Below are 13,306 nucleotides of genomic sequence, written 5' to 3'. Positions count from 1 at the left end.
AACTATAACAATACTCATGACTTTCATACTGAAACATTATGGTCTTCTCTTGCATTCATTTATGATGAAATGCAAAACCATTTCAAACTGATATAAAGAGATATGGAAAGGTAGAGGAAGATGGAAGACAACCATGTTAAAAAGTATAGAGAGAATGAAATTTTTTACCAAGGGTGGACAAATGCACCTAATGTTGCTCTGTCCTAATATTGATTTTACCAAGGGTGGACAAATGCACCTAATGTTGCTCAGTCATTTAACTCCATGGTATCTGATTTCATTGATTAGGTGTTTGATGTGGTAAACTTGAAAAATAATCTATTCTTAGAAAAATATATATCTTTTAATTATTTAATTTTTATTAACATATATCAAATAATTTAGTTATGTAAATGTGTTTTTCTAAACGTATATTTCTTTATTGAAACATGGTAAATATGATCTTTTTAATATGGAGTTACTATTCAAACATGAGTTTGATGATCTAAATTTTTGTTAATTGATTGAAGATTGTTAAATAAGTATAATCAAATGATATTTTTAACATTTTAATAAAATTTTATTATAAAAATTATTTTTTATTATATATTGTTAAGATTATATTTATATAAATATGAGTTTGAATTTTTTTGTATATACGATATATTTGATCAATTCTATTTGCTTATTATCACTAAAAATATTAATTAATTTATTTTTTAATTTTAATAAAATTAAAATTTTATTTTATCAAATTGGATAATATTATATAGTAATTTAAACAACTAACTTTTTTTTTCTATAGATCACTATTAATATAATATGTATTTTATTTTAATTAATAATTATCTTTATGTTTATTTTATCCAAGGATGTAACTCTTTTGATTCTATTACTACAAGCCCGTACAGGAGCACGGTTATTCGATTAGTTTGAGAGTAATAAAACTCATAACATCAACATCTAACAAGTGTCTAATTTAATTAGAAAATAACTCAAAATCTAACTAACAACTTATATTAATTATAACATTAACGTATTTATTAGTCTTAACCATCAAGTTAAGATAGTTCTAAAGAACCATAATTATATCATCAGAGAAGGTACTTTGCAATCGACGGTAAAAATTTGTGTAAATTTCTTTATTCTTAAAACACCAATCCAATAAACCTAAATAAAAACTTAATTTATTGAGGTAGACAATAGTGAAAAAAATCAACAAAGTTGCTTTATTAGTTCCATTCCTTCTGAAAATGATTTTGACGCTAAATTTTTAGTTTTTCTCCATATTACAAATAATTATGAAGAATAATGGTTGGAAATCCTGAAGAAGAGACATATATTGTTAGGCTGAAGTTCCATAATTTTAAGAAGTTCACTAAGAGAGAGACGACTTGTGCCACACCACTTTATCGAGACCACTCTCTTTATAAATAACCATGTAATAATCACTTCTTCATTAGCAACAATCACTTCTATACCTGCAATAATTACTCTTTCATCTGCAACAACCACTGTTTCATCTGCAACACTACGACACGATGTCTCTGTTCACAATGAGTGAATCGCATAGAGGCAGAGTTGCAAACATAACAACTTATGTAAGTGTTTACTTTTTGTATTATTTTTCTTACACAATTTTTATGTGGTAACTTGTTTTGTTGTTTATTTTTTTAGGATGTTTCTAGGTTTTGAACTCGTGTCCACGAGTTTGTTCACATGGACACGATAATTCAACCTTATGTCGAACTCGCCGATTTTGGACATGTAAGCAAAATAAAGTCTTGGTAGATTGATGCTAAATTTATTCTTGCTTAATGTGAAAGATGACGTCCTAAGACACACATTCTGGTTTCCAACTGGTGAATGTACCGTGACGTTAGAAGATGTCTACATGTTACTGGGACTGCCTATCGAGGGTAAGGCGGTAAATGATAAAATCAACTATGCGAATTCAATTTGCATGGACCTCTTGGATGTTGACTTGTTAGATGAGACCTTTAGAGGTCAAGGTATACTCCTTTCACGCCTTAAGGCATATTACAACAACTTACAGTTAGATGAAAATTCTACCCAAGAGGCTCGAATAATGAAAACTAGGTGTTATATTATGCTTTTAATTGGTTTATTTTTATTTCTCGAAGGTAGTGGTTCTAGTATGCATGTTATGTATTTACCTTTACTAAGACATGTAGATAGAATAAGAAGTTACAGTTAGGGGTCCGCTTGTTTGACTTATCTTTATAGCTCTTTTGTGTAAAAATGCATACAAAGACACATCTACATTCTCTGAATGTCCTATTTTGCTCCAAGCATGAGTTTGATCCAGACTACCGTTCCTAGTGCCCGTCAACCATAGTCCGTTCAAATTCCCGTACGCACAAAAATAAGTTCTTAACAATGGACTATATTTACTTGCTTTATCGATTATTATCTCTAAATAATATATTTACTTTTATGGTGCAGATGATCGACATATGGTATGAGTTACAACAAATGTCCTAAACATCGTATTACCCAATATTGCAATCTCTTGGATCAGCTTCGACCAACAGATGTATTGTCATTAACCTAATTAATTTGTAATAATTTGTTAATTTCATCTAACAAATTTATAATCTAATATATGTTCACATTTCAGTTCATTTGACGTCCATATCTAAACTTGGATCATGACCATGAAATCAACGAACAAGACACAATCGTTTGGACTGCATGCACACCAAATATAAGATTCACCACTGTGGAGATGCACCATAGTGATCGTGTTAAATTGCAGTTCGGTATGCTTTAACACATCTCATATCCCCCGACAAACCTCAGAGAATGACATCTACGAAAAGTTAAGGACCAATGGAACTTTAACCCTTGGCAAAGCCTCGCTAGATCTGAGTGTCATAAATGGAAGCACCGACAAGACCATGTCTTAACTGACGTTGTGATGCCAACCGAACAAAAACCAAGTCGTAATTATATGGCTTGGTACAAATTAGTTGGATTTGAGTTTCTCGTCAAGGATATGTACCTATACGACCCACGCCAGGTAACTTACAGACAATAAGGTTTAACATTTAACCCCTAACAACATTGTCAGACCGGTTACTCATAATCCCATATCCATCAAAATTTTCGATCCACAAACACACAAACCTACGATCCTAACATGTCAAACACCCAACCACAATACCAAGAGCATACCCCGTACTACCACCAACAAGTAGATCATCATCAAGACACTCAACATCATTATGCACCCAACACATCACCCTACCATAGCCGCCTTAGCGAAAACACCCAACGATCATTTAACACCAATTGTCCATCCTCCTACTATAGCCAAGAAGCCTAAACATCACAAAACCAAAACATGCAACAACCATATGGCTACCAAACACCATAACAATCATTTCAACCTTTCCTCGATGCATCATTCACACCAATGTCGCCCTTCAATCGTCCTGGTCGCCCTCCAATAACTCAAACCCAACCGAACTACTCTGACATGGGTCACAAACTCAACTATGGCGGTAGCGCTTCATTACATACACAAGACTATGCAGATTTGTCTGAATATCTTAGGCAATCTTCTGTAGGTGGTGGTGATGTTCCTGTGTCCTCAGATACTCAAACACCTGGGGTGAATCATCAACATGGGTTAGGGTCACGCGTTCGGGTAGCTAGGGGATGTGAGACCGAAGGTCGGTTAGGTCATCTCGGTCAACGACATTAGTCTTTTTGTGTAAACACATAATATTAATATCAATTGGTCCGATTTCGACTTTCATCTAAAATATACATTGTTTTTTAAAAATTTTTTTATGAAACACACATAGGTGCTAGACCAATGGTCCCCTCCTTTATAAATCAATACACATGCGACAATTGGATTGACAACACTAGGTGCACTAGTCAATCTAATTGACGCCACATCTCTAAGTTAAAGAGCATGCGTCAGTTCATCTAGCTCCACCTCTTTAAAATAATATACTTTGGGAAATAATCTGAAAAATAAATTATAATTTTTTTTTTAAATTGAATTATTTGGATAAAAATTTCTCACTTACTTATACTTTTTACTTTAAATATGAGAGAAGTAGAAATCTGTTAAAAAAAAAATTCAGTCAAAATATTTCCATTTACTTATGGGTTAAATAATTTAGTATTCTTTTCATACAAAATAAGAGGTGGAAGTTACACCTAAGGGGCGGGGAGATAAACTTCTACTGAATGGGTTTTGAACAAGATTAGGCTCAAATCAGGTCTCACTGAGACTGTGCCAGCGATAACAGATTACAGAGAGTGAAAATTTCTTCATTCGACTTCCATGGCGAATGGATAGAAAATAGTATCGAATAACCTTACAATCCAAAATGCTTCTAACTCACGCTTTCTCTTCCTTCCACATAAAGCCACTCCATTCCTCATACATTCCAATTTCTTCTTCTTCTTCTTCTCCAATACGACGTCGTTCGGTCAGGACCACCACTACTCGCAAATCAAATTTCAACATCCTCACCTCACGTATAGTTGAACTCACTCGCAGAAAACAGCTTCGTCAGGTTAGTGCTCAACAATCGAATAACAAATAATATTTTCAATTGTAATGACTTAATTTAATTTAATTTAATTTGATTTGATTACTGTTTTGGTTTCAGATTTTGAATGAAATTGAGGTTGCGAAGAAACGTTTTGGGAAGTTGAATACGATTGTGATGAATGCGGTCATGGAGGCTTGTGTTCGTTGCGGTGATATCGATTCGGCTGTTAGGATTTTCGAGGAGATGAAATGTCCAGAAGCTTGTGGTGTGGATACTGTCACATGCGCTACACTTTTGAAGGTTTTTATATTCTTTTTTTTTTCTTTCAAATTAAGTATTCTGGTGATGGAAAATAAACTGAATGATTAATATTGTATGTTTAGATAGAGTAGAATTTTCATTTTCAATAAACAGAAACAATTTTTATTTGTTATGAAATGGAGAAGAAATGGTTAGAGTTTAATCTGTGATGGAAGTGTGTTACTGAAGCTAATTTTACTGATAAGTGGTTTTTTTATGAGACTATATGCTGGGTAGTGAAGTTTCTAATAAGAAAGGGAGTTTAATGTTAGTGAGTATGAGAATGTTATAATGGATGAGTGGACAGACAAGTTAGGATAGCATAGCACCGCCTATCGAGGAAAACTTTGACGTAAAGTTGTTAAATTCTCGTTTTAGATGTGTTTCACTTGTTGAAAGAAGAACGTGGATGTCTAAGTTAGTAGAGCAAGTGAATGATAGTTTAGTATGTTGAGTTAGAGAGAAACAAAGGGAATTTGTTGGACAATCTCTTAAAGATTTACATTCAAATAGTGTATCATTATACATTATCTATGTTAGGATACTCTAATGTTGTTTGATTCATGTAACGAACTCAAACTAGTAAGTAAGGCTGATTTTTTGGGTCATTGAAAGGAAATATTAACAAATAACCTTGAAATTTTTAGTTACCCATTATTAACTTTTATAATCATTTTATAAATTTCATTTAAAAATGAAAAACTATAGACTGTCCCTTTCCTGTGGCTTTAAGTCCATCCATCCGGACATACTCTAATAGTATCACTGATTGCTTTCTATCTAACAACTCAATGTCGTTTGCTTTTTAATCATGTGTTATATTTCAACTTGATTGTAGTTTCATTTAAATTTTATTAAGGGTTTAGGCAAGGCACGGAGATTTGATGAAGCTTTTCGATTGCTTGAATCTGTCGAAAATGGTACTGCTGTGGGAAGTCCAAAGTTGTCAGCACCATTGGTCTTTGGTTTGCTAAATGCCTTAACAGAAGCAGGTGAGTCAGACATTTCAATCTCACTGGTACTTGCCCCAGTTGGGTGTTATTGGAGTTGTTTTTAATGTTTTATGATATTAGAGGTTCTTCTCTACTGGAGTTGTTTTTATTTATTTTTTTAATTTTGTTGTGATCTTCTTTTGCTTTTGCATTGCATGATTTTACATGCCGAAATGTATAAAGTAACTAAAAACAGAAGATGTTTTTGTATTGTTGATATTTAGTTGGTTTTCAATATTTAAGTTGCTGGATGTCTGTTCTGGTTTGAGGCTCTATGAAGAAATTTATTAAAAATTCATGTTGACTGGTGATGTTTTACTTGCAATGCTATAGTGCAGGAGACTTGCGTCGTGCAAATGGCCTCCTTGCCTGTTATGGTTTTGTGCTTCGTGATGGCGAACATTTTTCAGTCTCAGTATACAACCTAATAATGAAGGTTTTCTTCTGATCAGTAGGGAGAAAGTTGTTATGAATAGCATATTTCAGTTGTAGAGATTGCAAATATTTTTCTTAACAGATAATTTGAATGCTTATTTTTCCCCATCTAATTTAGGGGCATATAAACTCAGGCTGTCCCGACGCTGCAATAAACATGCTCAATGAAATTTTACATCAAGGAATAATGCCTGACAGGATCACGTATAACACACTCATTTTAGCATGTGTTCAGAGTGAAAAGTTGGATTTTGCCATGCAATTATTTGCAGAAATGAAGGTAATAACTTGCATTTGTAATTTAAGTTTAATAGTTTTGTGGTAGATAAATATGGAACTTCAAAATTCCAACCTTTGATATTTTTAGGAAAAAGCGCAGAAATTTTTCCGTGATGATCTGTTTCCAGATATCGTTACATACACAACATTGCTCAAGGTCAGATTTCTCAAATTTACTCACTTGTAAGATTAATTTGTTGTAGTACAAAACCATTAACATTTAAATCAAGTTTTGCTTTATTCTGTAAAATGTTTTGATCGTTAGCGTCCGGAGTTAGGTTCACTGGTTTCAGCTGCTTGTAATTGTTATATTTCAATGATTACTTATGTTCTCATTGTTTTAGCAGTCATGTGTGAAAATGGCATGCCTTGAACATTTACTTTAGCGAAATTTAGTTATGGCCTTGACTATAAGTTCTATCGGCAGTTCAGGAGGGTTCTTTGGCAGAACCTCTCTCAGTTTTGCTCTTTTAATGCAGGGTTGTGGGCAGGCAAATGATCTCGTTTCAGTTGGGCAAATAGTGCTGGAAATGAAATCTCGTTCTGAGTTATACATTGATAGAACTGCTTACACTGCAATAGTTGATGCTTTACTAAAATGTGGCTCAGATAAGGGTATGCTTTCATTTAATTCTGGGTATCTTAAGTTGCTTGGAGATAGTTGTAGGAATAAAAGATAAATGTTTATGGTATTTGTAATGAGATATGGGTGGAGTAAGATATTCAAAACAAGTTCTAATAATCAGAATTATCCCCGTGAGATTAATGGGTTATACCAGTCTCTTAAATTGAAGGGTCAAATATTGATATACTGCTGATTTGCATTTTGTATTCTTCTAAGTTGAGTAAAGATCATGAATGTCGTCCTTTATTATGAATTTCAATTATGTTAAATTAGAAATGGATAACAGTTTAACTTTTGGCCCCGTTTGCTGAAAGCTTATGTCTCATAAGGACAAGTCAAACTTTCAGTTAAGTGCGCAGTTGAACCGCATAGCAAGTTAAAGCTTTAGGTATATGGGTGTGGCACAAAAAGAACTATTTTAAACATAATAAAAGAATGAATTCATTTTTTAATGAAGCTTGAATAGATACTCTTAGTATTTTTCCTTAATAACTACTCTATTAGTGTTTTTGCCTAGTCCTTTTGTTTCATCAACTTGTCGATAAATTTGTATTTTGTTTGTCATATAATTGAATTATCGCGGGGTTTATAGGTGCTCTGTGTATATTTGGAGAAATACAGAAGCAGGTTGGTTTGAAGCCAGAGTTGAGACCAAAGCCTCATCTCTATCTTTCCATAATGCGGGCCTTTGCTTTTCAAGGAGACTATCATCTTGTTAAAAATTTGCATAAGCGGATTCTGCCAGATACTACAGGAACCATCTTAGCAGTTTCCCAAGAAGAAGCCGACCACCTTCTAATGGAAGCAGCCCTGAACGCTGGCCAGGTATTATTAATGTTTCTGTTTCTAATTTTCAACATTTTGATTGGGATGAAGAAGTTAGCGATTCACCTATTCTTGACATTTTATGCATGTTTTTCTACGCCAGGTTGACGTCGCTATTAAAACTCTTACATATATTGTTTCAAGATGGAAGGGCATTTCCTGGACAAGTCGTGGAGGCATGGTGTGTAATTAGTTTTTCATGAATATTGTCGTCTTGAAATACATCCATTTAGTAGTTTTTAAATATTGACATTAATTTATATATCAGGTCTGTTTTAAAAAAAAACATCTGATGAGTTTCTTGATTTTGGTGTTTCTTATCACATTAAATATTATATGATCAACTGGTACTTCAGTTTATGTTGTGGTGTCTTTTTAACAGTTTCCAAATATTGTTCGGATGTGAATTTCTGAACAAGCTGTTAGGCATTTGATTTTTTTTCCCTTCTTAAAATCCTAATATTGTCACTGGTCAGCCTCTTAACTATTTTCCTGTGCTTATGTAATTTAGGTTGCTTCTCGTATTGAGGCCTTGTTGGGGTTCTCAGCATCTTTATTCAATCCTTTCTTACTTCCTCAGGTACTAACTAAATATATGTTCATTGACATCCTTTCCTCTAGGTGGCATTGAGCTATATTAAATTAAAGAACAAGTGTGCTTTACTTGTTTGTACATGCATTCGAACCCGCTTTTTCTAAAATTAAATGTTTTTCCGGCTCTCATGCTTTTATTTATATATTCACAATTCACAAATGTTTTCCATGACTCCTGTCTTTGGCTGTTTGTTTACATTGCACTGCATTGCATTTTCAGCAGTTTCTTCTTTTTTTTCTTAGAGAATTGTCTTATTATGCAATCTCGTGGTTTAGGTTTCACCTTCTGAACCGGTTGAGGGTTTCATGATACCATTTGAAGCAACTCGGCCACTACAAGGTACCGTAAAGCTGAAGAATGTGGTAACACGTTTCTTCAATGATGCAGTAGTTCCTATTGTAGATGAGTGGGGAAGTTGTACTGGGTTGTTGCACCGCAAAGACTGCAATCAGGTATGTTTTTTTGAGATTATAATTTGAAGAAATAGTGTTATACTATAAATAATGCATTCTACCGTCTTTAATTGACGAGTCTATTCTTCAAGTCATGGACATGGAGAGAAGCTAACACTAATGCATGTACTTTCTGTCCTGGGCCAGTAAAGGCTTATTTATTCATACTTTATTAAAGAAAACTTTGAGTTACAAAAATGTTTTAACATGATTTATATTAATGCACAGCCACAGACATTGGTACATCATTGTATTGTCAATAATAGACATTTTTCAAAATATGTGTTGGCAATTTCTGATTTGGCTTCTAACTATCTAATACTGTGATGAATTTATTATGCAGTTGGATGCTTCACTTTCAACAATGATGAGGAGCCCTCCTCCCAGTGTTACGGCTTTGACATCTGTTGGTCATGTAATTGATTTAATTTTGGAGAAGGGCTACCCAATGGTTATCATTGTAAATTACACCGACGCGTATGCTACTTCATATGGCAGTAGAGCAGTTGGTGTTTTTACATTAGAACAATTGAATAGACTTATAAAACCCGTATCTGAAGGGAAAGGGACAGACCTTTCACTTTGCAGAAGATGATAATATAACATGTTTAGTTGTACCAAAATGTCAAATTTAATTTTAGTGCTGTCAAAAAATCCATAGGCTTAAAATCGAGTAATTTCCACCTGGGTAAATGAAAATTTCTAGTTAACTGCATTTCCCCTTAACTGTCACTTAATGTGTTGCCATATATGGCTGCCTAGGACTTATGGTAAGTTTTTTTTAAATGATTAAAGGGATGCATGTATGCATCTTAAATCCATTCTTGATTAGGCAACAAGGTGTTCAGTTCCAGACAAACAAAGTTCTTGTTGTAAGGACAAGTCCACAAAGAATCTCTACTTGAAAAGGGCAAGTTCATTGGTGAATTGGAATCTTGCCTCAATGGTGCGCAAACCTAAATGAAGTTTGAACTATTTGATGAAGGTTTTTTGAGGAGGATAGTGAGTTATCCTCTATTAACAAAATCTAAACTATGTGGAAGAAGCGAAGGCTAAGGAAAAATCAATTGTAGAAGGAGGAGTCCCAACTGATAAATAAGAATCAAATCGTTAACTAAGAATATAAGAAGCCATGGTACACAAAGGGACACAAGAAGTTTTTGAGTGAAGATGAAGTAAAAAGAAGTCAACTTCTTCCGTCTCAAGGCAGATGTTAAGGAGCAAGATGGGAAGGTAATCTTTTTATCTAATTAAACTTCACCTAGGAAAAAGTTGTTTTGTTATGTTAATGATTATGAATAAGTTCTTCAATTCTTGTTTATTTTTCTTCTGCTCGTGAGATTATGTTCTCTAAATTGAGAAAGTTAGAAGGGAATGAGAAGTTATAACCATTAATTGGAAAATCAATAGTAATTACAACACTCATACACAAATATAACAGTTTTTTAAAGCTCAACAGTTGAATTTTCAAATAAATGATTATAACTTTAACTTCTCTCCGAAACTGCTTCCTTTAATTCCATAATGCGTTTCAGCAAAAGTACAGTCTCACATAAAATACATCTGATAGCAAAGCAGTCTCACTTGACATGCATATGCGTGGATCATTTGGTTTGATGATCAATGACAGTTTGAAATGCTCCAGCCAATGCAAGAACCTTGTTCTTCCTCCCCAACAGCTTGCTTGCAGTCTCCTCAATCATGTCATTAGATACTTGAGATTCCTTCTTCCCGTTTCCCCCTCCTGCTTGTTGTTGCTTTGGTTTCGCTACCTCAACCTTAGCTTCTTCTTCAACTTTTTCACTTACCCCTCCTTCAACAACTTCCTTCTCTTCTCTTCGATGTTCTTCATTGGTCTCATTTTTTTCATCTTCTGGAACAATCCCACTTTCATTTTCTTCATTTTCATTCACAACTTTTTCCCTTTCAACCTCAGAATGATCGACTTCTTCTGATTGATTCCCATTATTGTTCTCTTTCTCTTCATGCTCGACTTCATGTTTCTCTTCCCGTGACTCCTTTTCTGCTTCTTCTGAAACTGTAGAAATGTCTTTCTCATCATCAACTTGATTCTGAGGTGTGCCAGAAACTGTGGAAATGACTTTCTCATCATCAACTTGATTCTGAGGTGTGCCAGAAATTGTAGAAATAACTTTCTCATCATCAACTTGATTCTGAGGTGTGCCAGAAACTGTAGAAATGACTTTCTCATCATCAACTTGATTCTGAGGTGTGCCAGAATCCTCAAGAACTTGATTATCATGTTCATGCTCATGTACTATTTCAGAGTTGACATCAGATGAAATATTCTCATGAGATGCATGTTCTTCGTTCTCCACTTTTATCACCTCATCTTCTAGGTTTGTAACTTCTTGAACTTCTTCAACTTCCTTAACATCTTCAGCTTCAACATTTGATGAATCTTTATCCGTAGTGACAGATTTGATCTTTACAGGACTAACAGAAGCAGCATGATCATTAGATACCTTCTTTGTAGTGTTAGAAGTAGCAATATTGCTATTAGGGGCGGTGATCTTCTTTGCAGCCTTTTTCCATACTTGCTTAGTTTTTGCATCACTCGGTGTCTTTTCTGAAATGGGTTTTAAAGGGCTAATGCTTTTAACCGGAACAACAGGAGATCTAATATTTGGGGAAGATCTTTCTTTAGGACCAGGGGAAACAAGGGCTTTCTGTAGTCTTGAAGGTGAGGGTTGTGTTGTTTTTGTTGTTAAGTTTGAAGATGAGAGTGGTTTATCAAATGATCTTCTTCTTATTGGAGAAGGTTTAATTGGAGTCTCAGTTTTGGTTTGTCTGAAACTTGTTGTAGGTTTTAGATAGCTTGGGATGTTTTTCTCTGATGGGGAGGTTGAGTTACTTTTGATGGCTGTGGATGGTTTTGTGATCCTTTTGGTTGGTGTAGGGAGAGAACTAGAAGATGGGACCTTCTTCTTCTCATTTCCAACAGGTGTACTACTACTCCCTTTAGGTTTTGTTGCCATATATAATTAGGTATTTAACCTAGGAAATTCTTGATTCAACCTACACACTGCAAAAAAAAAAAATCTCAACTGAGTAGTTCAAATAAATTGTTAGATTTCTGAATATCAACAATTTGTTTGCATTAATACATAATAAAAAATGCATAGAAATGTTATTGTCATTGATTGAATCTTGAATCAACCGCATACATCCATTCTCATCAATAATTGAGACTAATTTCTTTACATTAATTTTCTTTGAGGAAACATATGATATTTTGTATGTATTCAATATTCAAACACATTTGACATTGAAGAAATTCAATTATGCTTGTATGTCATTCAAAAATGTTGTCCTACTAATGTGACCAAAATTTTGAATGTAAGAAATTGTTTTAAGAGATCATTAATGTTAAGGACCACATTATCAAACCCTTACATATTTAGAGTCTAAATTAACAATGTCCTCTTTTACTCTATTTCTTCTTATAAATAGGACCTACATGTCTTATTGGTTATTGAAAATAAATGGTGATGATGTGTATACAACAGAAAAAGAAAAAGAAATTGCGATGAATATGCAAAGAACAAAAGAAAGCATCCCAAAGATAAGAAAGGTACACTTTGGGGAATCTAAACCCAAGATAGAAAAACATCTAAATTCATCATAAAGTGAGATATTAAAGTATATACCATAAAGTGCTAATCGAATTGTTATTATCATCATCACCTATAAGTGCTTTCATTTATAAACAAAAAGTTATGTTCCTTTGCTTTTTGAAAATTATAGAACAAAGAGAAAACCATTAAGAAACATGATACAAAAAACTAAACCTGTTAAACAAGCAAATAGAGAAGAAAAAACTATCATTTACATTAAACAAAAACAAATAAGAATGATCATGTTTTGATAACATACCTTTACAAAAGGAAGTTGATGGAAGAATGAAGTTGTGGGAACAAAGCAGATATGAAATTATTTAGGAAGGAGAAAAGATTAGAATTGTGTTGATATGATTTAACAAGTACATAAAAAAAGAAAGCATAAATCACGCACAAGTCAATGGAGCTGTATTGCAGGCCATGAAATCAAGAACTAAATAATTTGTTTTATATTTTTATCAAACGAGCTGTGAATAACCGATATATTTGGGGGAATATGTGAAGCATAGTTGACATGTGGCAAAACTTGACAATTCATTGATTTTATTTTTAGTCTAACAGACTCACCACAACTATGATCTTAATTTAGTTTTAATATTTGTTTATTTTTGGTCAAGAAATACTAAATTATTTACTAAATAAGAT

At 33.5% G+C, this 13,306-nt stretch overlaps 2 protein-coding genes across 5 annotated transcripts; one reads left to right on the top strand and one right to left on the bottom strand.

Moving 5' to 3' along the window:
- Positions 1 to 4,154: 4,154 nt before the first annotated feature.
- LOC127091726 (pentatricopeptide repeat-containing protein At5g10690) lies at positions 4,155 to 9,735 on the top strand. Its single transcript, XM_051030411.1, has 12 exons — positions 4,155 to 4,538; positions 4,635 to 4,817; positions 5,677 to 5,809; positions 6,148 to 6,245; positions 6,363 to 6,524; positions 6,612 to 6,680; positions 7,003 to 7,138; positions 7,741 to 7,973; positions 8,077 to 8,154; positions 8,485 to 8,553; positions 8,844 to 9,020; positions 9,364 to 9,735. Exons 1-12 carry the CDS (start codon positions 4,350 to 4,352, stop codon positions 9,613 to 9,615), a joined length of 1,779 nt encoding a protein of 592 aa, XP_050886368.1. The 5' UTR covers positions 4,155 to 4,349; the 3' UTR covers positions 9,616 to 9,735.
- A 649-nt stretch (positions 9,736 to 10,384) lies between these two features.
- On the bottom strand, positions 10,385 to 13,058 carry LOC127091727 (uncharacterized). 4 transcript variants are annotated; one of them, XM_051030414.1, is made up of 2 exons: positions 12,918 to 13,058; positions 10,385 to 12,066 (listed from the first exon to the last, which is right to left on the bottom strand). In XM_051030414.1, exon 2 carries the CDS (start codon positions 12,017 to 12,019, stop codon positions 10,625 to 10,627), a length of 1,395 nt encoding a protein of 464 aa, XP_050886371.1. In that variant the 5' UTR covers positions 12,020 to 12,066; positions 12,918 to 13,058; the 3' UTR covers positions 10,385 to 10,624. The 4 variants fall into 4 exon arrangements, with proteins under 4 accessions (XP_050886371.1, XP_050886372.1, XP_050886369.1 ...); XM_051030415.1 differs by lacking the exon at positions 12,918 to 13,058 and having other exon boundaries at positions 10,385 to 11,148; positions 11,200 to 12,546; XM_051030412.1 differs by lacking the exon at positions 12,918 to 13,058 and adding an exon at positions 12,149 to 12,536.
- Positions 13,059 to 13,306: the final 248 nt, after the last annotated feature.

The sequence above is a fragment of the Lathyrus oleraceus genome, chromosome 6 (assembly GCF_024323335.1).
Source record: "Lathyrus oleraceus cultivar Zhongwan6 chromosome 6, CAAS_Psat_ZW6_1.0, whole genome shotgun sequence".
NCBI lineage: Eukaryota > Viridiplantae > Streptophyta > Magnoliopsida > Fabales > Fabaceae > Lathyrus > Lathyrus oleraceus.
This window is presented reverse-complemented; position numbering and strand designations above follow the sequence as displayed.

Bases quoted from the DNA above. Each gene is read 5' to 3' on its own strand.
- LOC127091726 (XM_051030411.1), top strand. From the start codon at position 4,350: ATGCTTCTAACTCACGCTTTCTCTTCCTTCCACATAAAGCCACTCCAT. The intron at 8,155-8,484 runs GTGTGTAATTAG...TATGTAATTTAG, and splicing joins GGACAAGTCGTGGAGGCATG to GTTGCTTCTCGTATTGAGGC. The intron at 8,554-8,843 runs GTACTAACTAAA...CTCGTGGTTTAG, and splicing joins ATCCTTTCTTACTTCCTCAG to GTTTCACCTTCTGAACCGGT.
- LOC127091727 (XM_051030414.1), bottom strand. From the start codon at position 12,019: ATGGCAACAAAACCTAAAGGGAGTAGTAGTACACCTGTTGGAAATGAG.